The sequence below is a fragment of the Micrasema longulum genome, unplaced genomic scaffold (genome assembly GCF_059751315.1).
Source record: "Micrasema longulum isolate JH-2025_06_02 unplaced genomic scaffold, ASM5975131v1 h1tg000995l, whole genome shotgun sequence".
Classification (NCBI taxonomy): domain Eukaryota; kingdom Metazoa; phylum Arthropoda; class Insecta; order Trichoptera; family Brachycentridae; genus Micrasema; species Micrasema longulum.
Genome location: NW_028278183.1, coordinates 1 through 15,992, shown reverse-complemented (window position 1 = coordinate 15,992; position 15,992 = coordinate 1). Strand labels below are relative to the sequence as shown.

Here is a 15,992-nt window from a genome sequence, read left to right as displayed (position 1 = left end):
TTGAAAGTGTGTTGCCAGAAGCCCGCTTCAACTTCCGAGATTGAAGTACTCTTTCAAATTGGATTACTCTTACGACGAAAGTAATCATTTTCCTCTCTTCGAGTCGCATCTGCGGTCACGATAATGATATACCTATCCCACTGTCTGCTGGCAAACACGCTCTTAAACTAATATTATCGTATGTATTTAAAACTGGTTTCTCCTTCGTAATCATAACAGATTGTGAAATTTAATTTTGGTGTACCTACTCTAATCTCGGGAATCTTTTTCTTTCAGCTCCCGTACACGATCAACGTAGATGTTTCCAACACCGCCGCCATCTCCGCCGCACCCCTCAATATCAGCCGTTCTGGGGGGATCCCGACCGCTCCTCAAACCTTTCGAATATCCCTCCCCTGCTCGGGACATCTGGCTGCGGAAGTAGATGTCTCCATCACTATCAACATAACCCTCAATAAGGCCGCTAATAATGTCACTCGTCTCAACTTTAGGAGAAAAAAGATCTGCCTCAAGGAAGACCCGAGCAGAAGAGACCAGAGTATGCACGTGTCAGTCGACACAGCACCCACCGAAACGACGTCGGCTAATATATTCTACATCGCGGTAGGATGCGCTCTGGCGATGATCGCTGTGGTAACCCTTCTAGTCGCCACTTGCTATGTCCGAAACAATAAGGCTCGGAGGCAAGGAGAGATATTACAGGATGCGAGATCTCGATCCAGCGCTCAAGCACACACTACATTTTTGTCTGTGGATACAGCGATACCTCACACGGCCTTCACTGGAACCAGTGGATCTTCGTGTAAATCTGGAGGCAGTTATGCCAGTTTCAGAAGAATGCCAAGCTATTCAGTTGTCGATGAGAGATCCAAAGATTTACACGAGAGAATTGCTGAATTAACGATCCAAAGGTTAGTTCTCACTAAATTTAAAAAAAACGTTTTCCCTTAAATTTATTATTTATGTTGTTAAATGTATACAAATGCTGTATTAAGAATATACACATACACACATCCATTAAAATTTGCATGTTGTCTCGTGATTCGCCAATCCTCAATTACTCGACTCAGTATGGGGCCGAACGTGTTCCGTGATATGACAACATAAATAACATTTGTCCGTCGAGTTTAGCTCTCAAGCGTGAAATGAAAATACCTACAGTTTAAATCGTATCGCACTTATTCATCGGCTTGGTTTCACTTACTTCCAACATTCCATCGTTCAGAATGAGGTCCGAGGCAAGGCCGAACGGTGGTGGAAGCTGTTAACAATGGCGGCACTTTTCAGTTATGGTGGCAAGTGCAGACACGGTGTTAATCATCGCTCACGAAACAGCCAACAAGCGGGGATTGGTCGCTGATCGGCCGATCAATAATTAGCTCTCCTCGTTGCCTGAGATGATTTATTCCCTACCGCCTCGGGATCCCCGTTGCCCGTTGCCCGTTGCCGGTCCAACTAAAGTCGACGCGCTCAATTTCTCCCTCCAAATTGGGTATGAAAGGTACGCGATTAATTTTAATCCGAACGGCTCAATACTGATACGCCGGGTCATATCTCTGCAGGCCGAACATATTTATCTTTTAAATCTTTCTGTTTAGAGCCAACATAATTTATTTGGACAATAATTCGAAAATCTTTCGTGTAGACTATTGATCGTTACCGAGACAGTATTAATTGTATCCATGCGTGGTTTGAGCGAACTCGTTAACGAGAACACGGGTTTCACTAACAAAGGCGATGGAATAAATGAGTGACATCGTTTGAGAAAATTGTCGCTCGGAACAAATAAACGAGGCGTTTAATCGATTTCGACTGCCGCTGTCACTCTAGCACTTATCTTGACATACTCGTAACTTAAAAACTGTATTAAATTATCATTAAATCTTTATATAACATATTAGATATGTGTATCAATCGTAGTCATAATGTCAGTGACATAAATTGTTAAAAAATAAAAGATATAAAATTCTGTATTAAGATGTCTCTATTTTTTGTCGGTGTCACCAAATTCATCTCATACTTTACCACTTGAAAATGTCTATGGCATTCAGAAGGAATCAATGACTACTCTCGATTTCATCGAGATTTTTTCATTTAGCAACTGCCTCTTTGGTAGTGGTCCATGCACAGTGTGTAAAGCAATATGAAGAGTGACAGTGAGGACTTGTACGCGCGGTATGGTCGCACAGTAAATCAGCGTCCAATTAATATACTCGTGGTATGTGATATGTGGAAGTAGGTACATAGAGAATGAAAGTTTGTTCCTCCAAAAACGTTTTTAATATAGTTTTCTTGGAGACTATGTTGCTTTCTAAATGGGTATTCAAACCATTGTTAGGGTACAATAAATATCCATTTATAGATTTTTTAATATGGGAGTTGCATTATTTTTTACCTTGCTTATAATATACAAGAAGGCTATTTCAAAAACAGGATTTTTCTGCTATTATATTACTTTATTTTAGCTTAACTGTTGGGATCAGGAATGTTACTCTAATGTGGGCCAATCAGGAACTTCTCAGCATTTGCTCATGTGGAAAGGAAACCACTTAAAACTCTTCAGGAGAATCCGGCCTGATGACAGTTGTCAACGAGCCTTCTGTTCCACTAGAAGAGTGTTCGGCATTTTTTTCCCTATTTTGGTTTTTTTAACCAATTGCCTGCACTATATTGATCATGTATGATACTACCTCTCGTTTGAGTTCTTTATAACCTATCACCTATGGAAAGTCGCAAAGATTCCAGGCTTCTGCATCGCACCTCCAGCTGTTGTCATAATAAGCTGAAAAAGGGCCAATACATCAACGGGTGAGGGACATCTTGAGGAGTTTTACCGTCGCATGGGTAGCTGTTGATCTCGGAGAACTTGAAGCGATGCAGGTAGCTCATAAACCCACCATGAAATAACGATCGTTCCAGAGTTGAAGGGTCCTGCTTCTTATTTTCCTTTTGGTAAAGCTGAGCGGGAAATCGGTGAAATCGGGGGCTGTCTTCTTAAGCGTAGCCTCCCGAGCCTTTTCGTCAGCTTTTTCGTTGCCAAGGATTCCGCAGTGTCCCTTTATCCAGCCAATGTACACGTCCTGGTGTCTGCATCGTAGCTTCTGGATATCTGATCTGATGTCCATTACAATAGGGTTGACTGAATTTATGTCAGTTATTACATGGACGCCAGATTTGCAATCGGTTAGTTGGTTATTTTCTTGGTCAGGATGGTTATTTTCTTCCATCTGTTTGGTGGATTCTTCAAACCATAGACCAGGGCTTCTCTGATCGCAAACAGTTCCACCTGAAAAACGAAATAGAAATCGCCAAGTTTCAACTTTATCGACGGTAGCTCTCTGACGCTATCGTAGGGTACAAAAGCTGCACCTACTTTTCCATCTAAGAGACTGCCATCTGTGAAAATCCTAAACTTTTCTTTCGCCATTCTAGGCAAAACTTGATCATCGTAGCTATGATTGGATAGCCCTCCGCTGGATTAGGAAATAAGAAATAGTCTCCCACTACCTGATACAATCTGTTTTGCGACAAGTCTTGCAAGGTGAGGCTTTTCTTCACCTCATATGCAACTGCAAGCTCCCTGATCCTCATATCGAGTGGCATGAATCCACTCAAAACCTGTGATGATACCAAGGAGATGGTCCTGTATCCCTTGCATGACTTGATGGCTATTTGTCGTTGAATGGAGTTCAGTTTTTTTCCGGTTGACTTTCTTGTTGACCGTGTCCACCCACACGCTTGAGGCATACGTGATCAGAGGCTCTACAGCACCTACGTATATTTGTTGCATAACCTCCGGCGACGCACCCCATGAGGGCTTGGCGGCTCTCACGAGTTTGTAATGTCTGCGGCTTTTTTAACAACACTGTCAACATGTTTGGACTAATTAAGGTTGCGATCTATGGTAAGACCCAACACCTTAAAGTGGTCCACGTAATTCAACTGAACTCCGTTAATGTGAATGGCTGGCTGGCGGTCCTTTATTCTGGTTATAAACATCGCGTTGATTTTGTCTTCGGCAAATTGGAGTTTGGCTTTAGAGCCCCATGTTGTTATAATCTTAAGCGCATTTGGTTGTCATCCTCTCAAGTTCTGATGTATTGTCTGCCACGGCAGTCAAGAGAAGGTCGTCCGCGAATGGCTTCAGTTCAACTCCCGCACCCAAGTCTTTCTGGAGTACATAATCTAAGATGTAATTCCGGAAGCTCGGTCCGCAGTAGGATCGGATTTATAGAGTAGGATTAAAAATGGCCACCAAGCATTATCGAAGGCTCCTCTTATGTCGAGCAAGATCGCTACGACCATTTTCTTGTCTTGCAGTACAGTCCTAATAACCTTGACTGATGCGTTAAGAGCGTCCTCTGTTGATTTCTGGGGTGGAAATCCGTATTTATAGATTGAGATAAAATGAATGGCACAAACTGCTTTCATACAACTTTTTACGCCGTTAAATCTTTACTTTGCACACTAAGCCAACCTTGATACATGTATATTTAAATACGTATTTAAATGTATCAGTTTTGTTTGGTTTTTTAGTGCGCTTCTGATGGTAAATATTTTTTTTTAATAAAACGGTACGGCACCGAATATTTTATGTATTAAGGCCGCAAAGTAAAAAAAGACTGGCAAGTTTATACTGAGCAAGCGGACGTTTTACAGTTTCACGATTCTTTGCATTTCTCTGCCCATTGTTGTCGTTTGCATTATTCATGGGAAGATATTTATGCATCCCTACTTCTACAGCTTCCGTTCTGGAATAGGGCGCATTAGACCCAACAGTTAATTATCCATTCGAGAGTAAGCCATGTTTTGTTTGTGATTTTAATACTTTTTATAACTAGTCACAAATCGTAATTTTAAAAGTTCCATTCTTTTTTTAAAATTAATTATAATTTCCTTTTTTCTTATAAAATATCATAATTGTTGTCACCAGGTGTCGGGTCCGACTACGCAGCGTTGTTTTGGAGGGTACGTTCGGTCGTGTCTACCGAGGATCGTACACGGATGAAGACTCCAGAGAGCAAGAAGTTCTGGTGAAGACAGTAACTGAACACGCGTCCCAAGTGCAAGTTTCTCTCCTCCTTCAAGAAGGAATGGCCATGTATGGGCTGCAGCACCGCAACGTGTTGAGCGTACTCGGAGTGTCGATAGAAGATCACACCGCGCCTTTCCTAATCTACCCTCACGGGGGATACACGAACATGAAGAAATTCCTTCAGAAGTGCAAGGTGTCTGCTGAGGGTGTAGCGCATACCCTGACCACTCAGGAGGTGGTCGATATGGCGCTGCAAGTCTCGCAAGGACTACAATATCTACACAAGAAACATCTCGTGCATAGAGATATTGCTGCGAGAAATTGCGTGTAAGTATTTTTACTATTTGTTACTTTTATGTACCACCATTTTTATATTGACCTGATTGATCTAGGGACCAAAGAATCAAAAAAATATTTATTTTGTTGTCTGTGCTATACGTTTGTCTCTGGTAAACACTAGTAATGAATTCAAATATAGAGCGGGTAGATTTTCTGAAAAAAATACAACATACAATTCCAAAATACTTTTTAGCATATGTATTTTGCATTAAAAGCCCTACCCGCTTACTTGGAGCCGTTGTATTGTGGTCACTTTTTTGATCCGCACACTGAAAAATCAAATTTTAAGCTTAAAATTATTTATTGTACATACGGCCTAAGTCAATTACAGCAGTTACACAAAAAAAAATATACTAGAAACTAAACAAAAAAAAAAAAAAACTACGTAGCAAAGACAAACAAGGGAAATAAAATAATGGTTTACAATATTATATTCATAAACTAAAGCTAAACCATTCCAATCCATCTTTATCTCACACTGTTTTAGTGGCGAAGAGATCTACGAAAAGCCGAGAGATCTATCCCGAAAAATTCCAAGTTGTGTAAAAACAAAAGTTGCTTTTAGAAGTTTTAATAAATAGCAGATTTTGACTTCTAGTGACATGGTTGGGAACAGGAAAAGAAATTGATTGCACCAGCGGTGGGCAACACTTATAGTATTACGTATTTTGAAAATGCGTACAAGGTCTATCTCAGTTCTACGTTTCTCCAATGAAGACAGATTTAGAGATTGCACTATTTCAAAATAGGAATAATTACCCCTTTGCAATCTAAGCAACCATGCCCCTTTTCTTAGAAAACTGTGTTGGACAGACTCGATATGGTGAAAAATGGTCAATGAAGGGATTTTTTAGATTTGCGTTATTTATAATGTACATTCAATGCTTTCAATGTCCCTATCTCCGACAGTGCGCCTCAGTACGTTAAGTCAATTTGTCTGTCTCAATCTAACTTTCCCAATTCTGACGGCGATAGGGTATGTTAGTTCATTAGCTTTTTGGAGAGACACAAGTCCGATCGGGCAAACCAGAGCCGTCGCCACCCCTCCGCCGGCCATTCTGTATTTACTTTTGACCGTATTGTACAAATGCTGATTTGCTTCTAGTGTGGATGACAAGCTGCGAGTGCAGATCACGGACAACGCTCTCTCTCGCGACCTGTTCCCCGCCGACTATCACTGCCTGGGCGACAACGAGAACCGGCCCGTCAAGTGGCTGGCGGTGGAAGCGCTCCAGCGGCGCTGCTTCTCCCCCGCGTCGGACGCGTGGGCCTTCGGGGTGCTGCTCTGGGAGCTCACCACCCTCGCCCAGCAGCCCTACCTGGAGATAGACCCCTTCGAGATGGGGGCTTACTTGAGGGATGGCTACAGATTAGCTCAGCCAGTCAACTGCCCGGATGAGCTGTAAGTTTTCTTGTCTTATAAAAAAAATTGTGCCAATGTATATAAGCAGTTACCGATTTTCTGGTTGAGTTGTTAATTGTTAATTGCTTAGTGTAAAACAAAACAAAGAAAACAACATCATCAAACTCTTATCCTCACCTGATAATTTTTTACCTTAAATTAAGGTGATCTGTCTTACGCTTCAGGTGCTAATCCAGGGTCAATGTAATACTTCAGTGTAAAATCGTCTTTGAAAACGAATATTTTATGTCAACCTTCCCAGGAATCGAACCCAGGATCTCAGGCATGGTAGACAAACGTACCAACCACTACACTACAAGGCGGGCGTTTCTCTACTCGATTGCCTTTTTCAGGATTTTCACCGAGTCAAAAACAGCCGTCCGCTTTTTCCACAAAACCGTATTTTACTGCGTGTAAATTAACTTTTAACCGAAATGTTTTTTTTCTCTCTCAGGTTTGCTGTAATGGCGTACTGCTGGGCCATGTCTCCTGACGATAGACCGACAGTCCCGCAGCTGCAGATATTCCTCCAGGACTTCTACACACAGCTCACGAGATACGTGTAGTCGTGTTCTGTAATGAAGTGGTGGTGGAGGCCTTGCCAACTCCGCTAATGGAACCTGATGAGAATGAGAGTGACCTGCTTATTGTGTCAAAACAACTTAGAACGCTTACTCGTAGCCGCTTAGATGTTTGGGTTAGCAGATTTTGTTTAGTTCAACCGTCATAATGTCTGTTACTGAAATGTTGTGATATATTGTGGTGAATGGCCGCTCTTTCTTTTATACGTATTGTAAAATTTAATATAGATTGTGAATACGATACTCCTTGTCAATTTCGGAGTACGAAGACTACTTGTAAATAATAATTGTATTTTAGTTTGACCACTAAACCAGCTCAGCATTTATTGCAATCAACTTTTAAACCTGAAATGTGAGCAATGAGGAAGTTCGGTCCCACGGAAATTGGATGTAAAAAATGTATCAATTAAATTGTACGGCGAAGTTTTTTGAAAACGTATGAAAAAAAAACATTTTAACAAAAACGAACTACTTTGCATGACGTCACTACTTCTTCCGAATCAACCAATGATAAGAGATTTGTAATAGATTTCCTGTTTACGTTAGGTTAACTGACCTATCAGTGGAACTCATCGAGAAGAAGGGACAAGACGTCACACGCGAAGTAATTTAAAAAATACAAAACTTTAAAAAGCATAGCGCTTATAATACGATACATAAAAATTTTATTTTGGCTTTGTTTAACAGTCTAATATTTAAAAAAAAAAACACTAAACTTGCGCATTGCAGTACACGGCTAAAACAGGTTTTTTTTTTTCGGGGAATTTTAGTTTTCAATTTTCGAGATATTTAATGCTATTTTTTTTCTTCTGGCTCTATAGAATTAAATATTAAAAACTAACATAATGTTACTCCCTAACCTATAAACTGTAGGAAATAAATTTGGTGTCTAGGACGGCAAAAAAATTGACGCAATGTGAATATTACTGCAACAAGTTCGTTTTTGTCCTTTCAAGAAAGGGTATTTAAAAAATATATAAAGTACACATTTTAGTTTGTTTTTTTTTTTGTAATTTTATAAAAAAAATGGTATTGCATCAATTAAAAAGGTATTTTAATAAATGCTCTCTTGTTATTCTTTAATGAGCCTGTTCTTGTCGTGTACCCTTCAATTGGATTTTTAATTAGTGGTATCAATTTCATTCAACGTTAACAAGGATATAAAAAGAAACGTTAATTAATTAATGTTTACCACATTTTTATTCTTGTTGCATTATTTTCCGATATCAGTCATCAATTTTGATTTCTGGTACTAATTTTAAAATCACTAAAAATACTCTTTCATGTCAAAATATTTTATTGTATACTTGTACAGAATAAAATAAACTAATATTTATTAACCATGTATACAAATGCACTATGTTTATGATATTTGTAATTGTAACTTAATGTGCCAAATCGTATTGTATTTAATATTTAGGTAGCTAAAAATAATCATCACAGATTCATCACTTAACTAAGTCTGTCCCAGCAGTGCGATTCTGAACGCTCTAGAACGGTGGTAGAATGTGTTGCTAGCACGTAATTTACGTACTTATTATGTGCTAGCAACGCTTTCTCTTTCCCTAGACAGCGTTCAGAATCTTACTGCAGAATTCGTAATTTTAAAATAAAACAATTTCACCCTGTGACTAAAAGTATATTTATTCCATTTGAATTAGAAAATCGTACAATATTTTAGTTCCTATGTTTTGTTATTCTATAAAAATACAAGATTATTTTTTACTTCTCTAATGTACATAATTGTAAATATTATTTATTATATTTTAAATCGAAATGTTAAATCGCGCAAATATGCAAGAATTAAATCAACACATGCCTTTATCAAACTAGAATTTGAAAATAAATCAAAATCGATACCATTTGACTTTGTTATATTAATCATATGACAATAAAAACAGTACCTACCGAAATAAATAAGTAATTGAATGAGGTTAGTAAAGCTAGATCTTTTTTAAATACTGTAAATAATGTAGAAACGTTTTAGGAACATACAAATATACATTTATATATGTACGTAATGTTTGATAGTAGTTTTATAATGTTGTACATTTTTATATGATGTAGTAAATGTGTAGATTTTGTTATGCTGAACAAATATTTATTGTGGGGTTGTAAAACCATTGAGTATAATTATAGTAAGTCAAATTTTGTACATATTTTACTGTAAACAATAAATCGAATTTATAAAAAAAACATGTTTGCTTTTCCTTCTTATTAATTTACCCACCTGTCCATATTACAATAATTACAAAAACACTAAATCTGTGACCGTCGTCCAGCGGTTAGAAAAAATCATTCACATAACATTCTGGGTTCAAAAGTGCAGTTATGTATATGATACAAGAAGTAAATATTTTCTAATAATAAGTTTGCATTAACTGTAATGATTTGTTAGTTTAAAAAAATAGTACAATAATATTGAAAGCCGTACTAATTCGGGCTGCCTATTAGATTTTTGTGTGATGTTTAATAAACGATATACAGTAAATCAGCGGCTTCTAATCTAGCAGGCGCGGACTATTGCCAGGGGAGGCGCCAAAAGATTTTATTGAAAAAACTTTTTTCATACTACAATATGATATGTAACGTTGTAGTAAAAATTTAGCGAATGAATGTTTATTCACGGCTTTTTGAGGCCAGACCGCTAAACTTCAAAGGAACATTCCTTATGGTAAGCTTTAAAAAAATCCTTATGAAATTATTTAAAAAACGATTATTTTTTTTGTCATCTCAAAATGTAGTAAATCTTTAATTTCTTGGACAAGCAGTCCCTCCACAAACCACTACCTCTCTCCTACCCAGCCGCTTCCCTTGTCCGCGTGTGGTGCGATACGCACCACACGCGGAGGTATATGAGGGTAAACGAGGGGTAGGGGTTTGCGGAAGGGATGCTAGTCTGAGAAATTGAAGATTTACTATTTTGAGATTATATATATTTACATATATATATTTTAACGTGATATTTTGAAGAAAAAAAAAAATATAATTTTTTAAAGCTTACTGTGAGGAATGTTCTTCTGAAGCCATGTATTTTTTTTAATTTACAAACCTACATTAAATTACGAGTTGATAAAAAAATCAGTCATAATTATTTTTTGGAAAAGGGTGTAACTGCCTCATCCTTATTCTTATTCTTTGTGGTGGGGGTCAGTGCTATTATACTATCTCCTGACGTCACTGCGTCCCGTGAAGATCTATTGTGACGGGTCCCCGTGAATAGTTCTCGCCCTCCAAGCCCAGATCCGTAAAATATCGGGATTTTAGGTTGGGAGCGAGCTCTTTAACATTCTCAGGTTTAACCTGTAGTCCTCCGAGGATGAGGCTCGTTTTATGATGTAAAGCATCACATTCACATATAATGTGTATGCGTGTTTTCTCATCTGCACTGCAGAACCTACCTCTAAAAGTTTTGGAAAGGCCCATTCTAGCAAGGTGTCGGTTCAATCTGCAGTGCCCTGTAAGGGCTCTGACTTGATTTCGGCTGAGCTTTATTAGATCAAAGGCAAAACTTTGCGACAGTTCCTTCGCATGGTGCTGACCAGGTACTTTTTGCCAGAGCATTACGCTCTGCTTTCTGGCCCATGATCTAAGCTCATTTCGAGGAGCACATTTAGGGAACCCACAGTAGGATTCAGGGCTGTCTTAGCTCCCAGCCTTGCCAATTCATCGGCTGCCTCGTTACCGTCGACGTTTGAGTGTCCAGGCCTCATAAGAAAATTCTTAATGTAATGTATGGAAAAATTAGTCATTGTAAACAGTAAAGATGTGTGGCCAAAATCGTGGCCTACCTCCCAAATACCAAAAAATATATTTTATAATATTCAACTTACTGTTTTATTTTTCTTGATGATTCGGGGTAAGCACTTATTAACTTTTAATGTGCAATATCTCACAACTTGTAAAAATCTGCCAGAAACCCGACGATTTATTGTACCTTAATTTTATTGAAAAATGAAACATTACCACAAAATACTAAAAAAATCACAACAAAGATTATTCACTATTACTTTCTTATGCGAATATTATACGCCGAGTAAGTGAACGATCGATGTAGTGTATTCTGAAAACAAATAGTATACTATTTGGGGTCTAGACCGTCCATGCGCTCAGTAGCTGCAAGACTTGTTGTTAAATATAAAGACTTGTTGCTAAATTCTAATTTTATAAATCTGCTTTTTATTTCGTTTTAAAATATCACTTAAACTCTAAACTTCTTAATTTAAAAATAAAAATGTAAATAGGGGCTAGATTTCTTATGGTCCATGCGCTCTGTAGCTGCAAGACGTTTTGTTATCTAGCTCATATATATCATAATTGTAATATATCATAATTGGAGACGAGGAACTAGAATCCCAACCGTCCATGCGCTCTGTAGCTGCAATACGTGTTGGGATATTTATTTATAGTACAGCGCCCTTGAGGTGATTTTCACAAAAATGGCGCTATATAAATTATCCAAACATTATTATTATTACTATAACGCATTGTTAAATCAATGTTCAAATATTTTTTTCATTTCATTCTTGTACCGTGTTATTTCGAAACCGTGGGAAAAGAAGTTTCGGTGAATATTAATTACAATTGACCCAATCTGTCTACACAGATTAATACGGATAAATAAAATTTGAAATTAATGCAACGATTATAAAAATATTGCGTGTTTACGTAAACATCTGTATCTTACGGAATTCATGGATTTACGTAAATCCATGAATTCCGTAAGATACAATTTAAAAATAAAATGTTTTGAAGAAAAATAAAACATTAAGCCAAATAATAATGCTCTGGTAAAGTCTCCCTCGTGAAGGAAATTTTATAGAATACTTTCTAAATTTCCACTTAAATAAATGTTCACGATAAGGGAGGTTTTTCCGTGATGAGCATATTAGACCCAGATCAGAAGATGGTGAATCTTCAACACCTTAAATTACTCCCTAGTTGCGTAGCATCATAATAAAAAAGATTACACATCCTTAAAAAGGTTTCATAAAACTACGATATAATATAAAATGATTCCTAAAAATGCTTGAAACTTTTTTACTAAAAGCGCAAATTTTCCTTAAGTATTCGTTTAAAAACACCTGAAATAATAATAGCGAAACGCAGTATTACGCAAAAATGATGAGAAAGCTTAGAATAGATATAAAAAAATCTGATACATATCTTTCTGAAGATTTCACACGGTTTTTTTACTTCGGCAATCTGATGCGTGGGTAAAAATTCCTTCTAAATTATGTATTTCAAAGTTTCATGGAGTGTAGATTTGGGTAACGTGTAATGGAAATGGCGGAGTTTTTTTGGAAATCCCTTATTTATGCGGCCAAAGTGAGGGGAGAAAGAGAGTAGAAGATGTGAAAGAATAAATAATACGCCCCTAATATGATGTAATATATCCGGGCCTCTGGATTTTTCATTTTCCATTAGTTTCCGGACGAAACGATTGAGATGGGATGGAAACTGGCGGAAGAATATCCCACACTGCTAAAGAGGCGGCCCTTTTTCCCATTATAGCTTATAGTCGTTTAAATATTCCAGCGTGGAGTCAGGTTCGAATATTTTTTTGAAAGATTTTTTGATTAAAAATGTTTGTATATCATTGACCTTTAATAAATAAACACGTTATTTCCTCAACAATGTTTGAGTATGTCCAAATGCTTGCAGGCTGGCTGGATTTCCTCCCTAGGGAGTTATTCATATTTAAATTTATTTCAACAGAGAGGGAAAACGTTTTTGAGAAGGGAATATGGAAGTCTGGGCATTTACAGGGCTTATGACCTGTCATTGGCTGGTTTAAGTGGCCACTTTACACACTGTGTAACATTTACCATTCTGCCCATGTTTGAACAACCACATTTCCTCAACTCTTCCATCTGTTGACTTTTGTGAAGTAAATATTACGATTATTAAAGCTTTAACATTGATCCAAAAATCGTTTTATTTATAAAATCTTATTGTAGCATTATTTTTCTTTTTTATTATAACCTAGGTAAATACTAGTAACTTTATGTTTATGTTAAATTATTCTCAATTTTAATTTGCTATAGAACATAAGGTTTTCTCACTTCAATTTGTTATCTTTTATTTGTCATCTTATATTTGTATGTTTCTTTTTTACTTTTTTGCAGTTTAAAAAAAAAAAAATACTAATTTGTTTAGTTTTAATTATTTAGTTGAATTATTAAGTTATATTTCATATTATATATTACAAAATGAATTGTTCACTGCTGTGATTATTTCTGTAAAACTTTTTATTGTGAAAGGTTCCTTGAACCGTTGATATATAAATAAATAAAAGAGCTGAATCCGGCATCCGTCATCCGGCTGAACCAAATCACCTACTAGGAAAATTGTTTTCAAGCGTTGCCTCTTAATCCAAAAGAATCCTGAAGTTTGTTGCATATCTCACTCAAAAAAGCATAGGTAAGTGTTCTTCTACGAGAGAGAAAAGTTAAAGTGCATTAATAACCCAAAACAGCCATACTTATACTTACAATTGAACGTAGTTATACAGAAAGCAGCCAGCAATATAAAAGTGAAACTGAGATAATAGCCATTTTGTGAAGAGAGTGAATTATAAAATCTACACAATAGTTTAAATGTTTTTGACTTTAACAAACGATAAACAATAAATACATAAGATTTTTTTACATATTACAAACAAAAATCTCATTGTGTATTTTACCAGTTTAAAAAAAAATTAAAGTACCATAAGATTTTTCTAGTTTTGTGGGTGTTTTCTGCAAATTGAGAAATGCCGTTTTTGTGATCGACACATTTTTCCGGAGGTGATTAATACAGTTTTTTTATATGAAAGCGGCCTGTCTGTTTTCAGCAGAACATAGAATCGTCCTTACCGCACCCGATAACATCAATATCTCATTTTCCCGGAATTGTGGACTGGCTGCTTTCTGCATAACTACGTTCAATTGTGGGATTTCTGCAACAGGACTTCTGGGGATGGGATAATAACTATTTACAAATAGTGTGGCTACGTAAAATGTAAAATATCGTTCGGTCACCGGAGTAAGTTAGAGATGGGCTTTACGGTTATTTAAAAGAAATAGCAGTAACAGTCAATCGTTTCGTAGAACGGTTTCTAAATAACAGTTTAGAGCAGCGCAGCGTAGGCAGTTTCGCTAAAATACATTTAACTATCACTTGTAACGGAAAAACTACTCAGGATCGTGAAACTGTTTCTTAAAAAACAGTTCAGAGCAGTGTTAGCAACACCCGTGGCCAACCTCCACCCCCCTTAAAATAGCTAATATTCTTAGTAGTATTTTTTACAATAACGGTTTAATTTTTTTTCCTCTATGGTGAGTGGAAATTGAAAGAACGAATTTAACGACTAATGTTTTATCATTTCGTATATCATTCTGTAATTAATAATTTAACATTATGAACAACCAAAGATATAAATCAATAAATTGATCAGCTGAATATACTTTCTAAAAAATAATTATCTATATTTTTTATGTCATGACTTCGTAAATTTAGCTAGGTTTGTTATAAGCAGTCGTGGCCGAGCGGTTAAGGCGTCTGACTAGAAATCAGATTCCCTCTGGGAGCGTAGGTTCGAATCCTACCGACTGCGGGTTTTGGTATTTTATTTTTTTGAGTTTATCATAAATAATAAAAAATAAAAAATTATTGAGAAGCGTCACTCTAATAAGATAGTGGAAATGCGAGCTGAAAATTTATTTCATAATAATATAATACTGTAGCATTTTCACAAAAATTTAAGTGTCGCTAAAAACAATTGTTACTGTCTTTTGACAGCTTTTTAGTAAAAAAGAATTATGTATTATGTAAATAATAACGACGTATAATTGATGTAGGGTATAATTTTTTGGCGTGGAACGCATCATATTTAACATTGATTAATATAGGGAAGATGCCTCTTTTGTAGGAAGGACAGGTAATAAATGCCGAGAAACGCCAAGTTGCATTACATCAGCAACACTACCATCAAGTCCTGCTTCAGAGTTCTCGTCGGGAACCCTGGAAATGTGATCTATATAGGTCACAGCCAATAGAGAGTGGGGAGTCTTCCGCGCCACGAAACCGAAACTAATCCAGCGAAGTGAAGGAAAAACCTTACAGAAAAACTCTTGATCTCCAGTAAAGGGTTGGGCGAGAGGCGAATAACCTTCCTCCGTAAAATAACCTTTTTACGGAACCAGATGGAGCCTCGATATGGGCTGTGGTGTAATTGAAGATGAAGATGCTGTGACGAATAAATCCACCCAGGTACTTCGTCACATTTTTTTTGCGCGTGCATCCCCGTCTTGTGTATGAAATTTCGTCTCTCGAGAAACGAAGCGGTTCTCGTGACGGTTTGATTCTATGACAAGCTAGCCAGAGCGGACAAACGCAGACGGGTGAAACACGGACGCGGCCATTCTGGCCGAGTCTGCAAACGAAACGACCCGGAAAATCCGGTAAGTGCCACGTAATAGCGTTGTTCTCAACCATTGAAGACTATTCTGAAGCGAACCTGACGCGGATGGATTTAACCCCTCCCTCTAACGCCTTGTTTTGGTAAAGAAATTCTACGTATAAAAGGTATCATGGCATCCACGTGTTTCGGTAAACAGTTGTTGAAGACGGTATTGTTATGTCCAGACGAACA

At 37.2% G+C, this 15,992-nt stretch overlaps 1 protein-coding gene and 1 non-coding gene across 2 annotated transcripts in view; both read left to right on the top strand.

Annotated features, from left to right (window-relative positions):
* LOC148277670 (inactive tyrosine-protein kinase Dnt-like) overlaps window positions 1-8,020 on the top strand; it is a 116,590-nt gene extending 108,570 nt beyond the window's left edge. Inside the window, exons 3-6 of the mRNA XM_088232544.1 lie at window positions 277-911; window positions 4,934-5,362; window positions 6,480-6,776; window positions 7,231-8,020. Coding sequence (XP_088088670.1) covers window positions 277-911; window positions 4,934-5,362; window positions 6,480-6,776; window positions 7,231-7,342 — 1,473 coding nt within the window. The 3' untranslated portion in view covers window positions 7,343-8,020. The remainder of the gene's footprint in view (window positions 1-276; window positions 912-4,933; window positions 5,363-6,479; window positions 6,777-7,230) is intronic.
* A 6,852-nt stretch (window positions 8,021-14,872) lies between these two features.
* TRNAS-AGA (transfer RNA serine (anticodon AGA)) lies at window positions 14,873-14,954 on the top strand. The gene has a single exon. It is a non-coding gene; the product is annotated as a tRNA-Ser (tRNA).
* The last annotated feature ends 1,038 nt before the right edge of the window (window positions 14,955-15,992 follow it).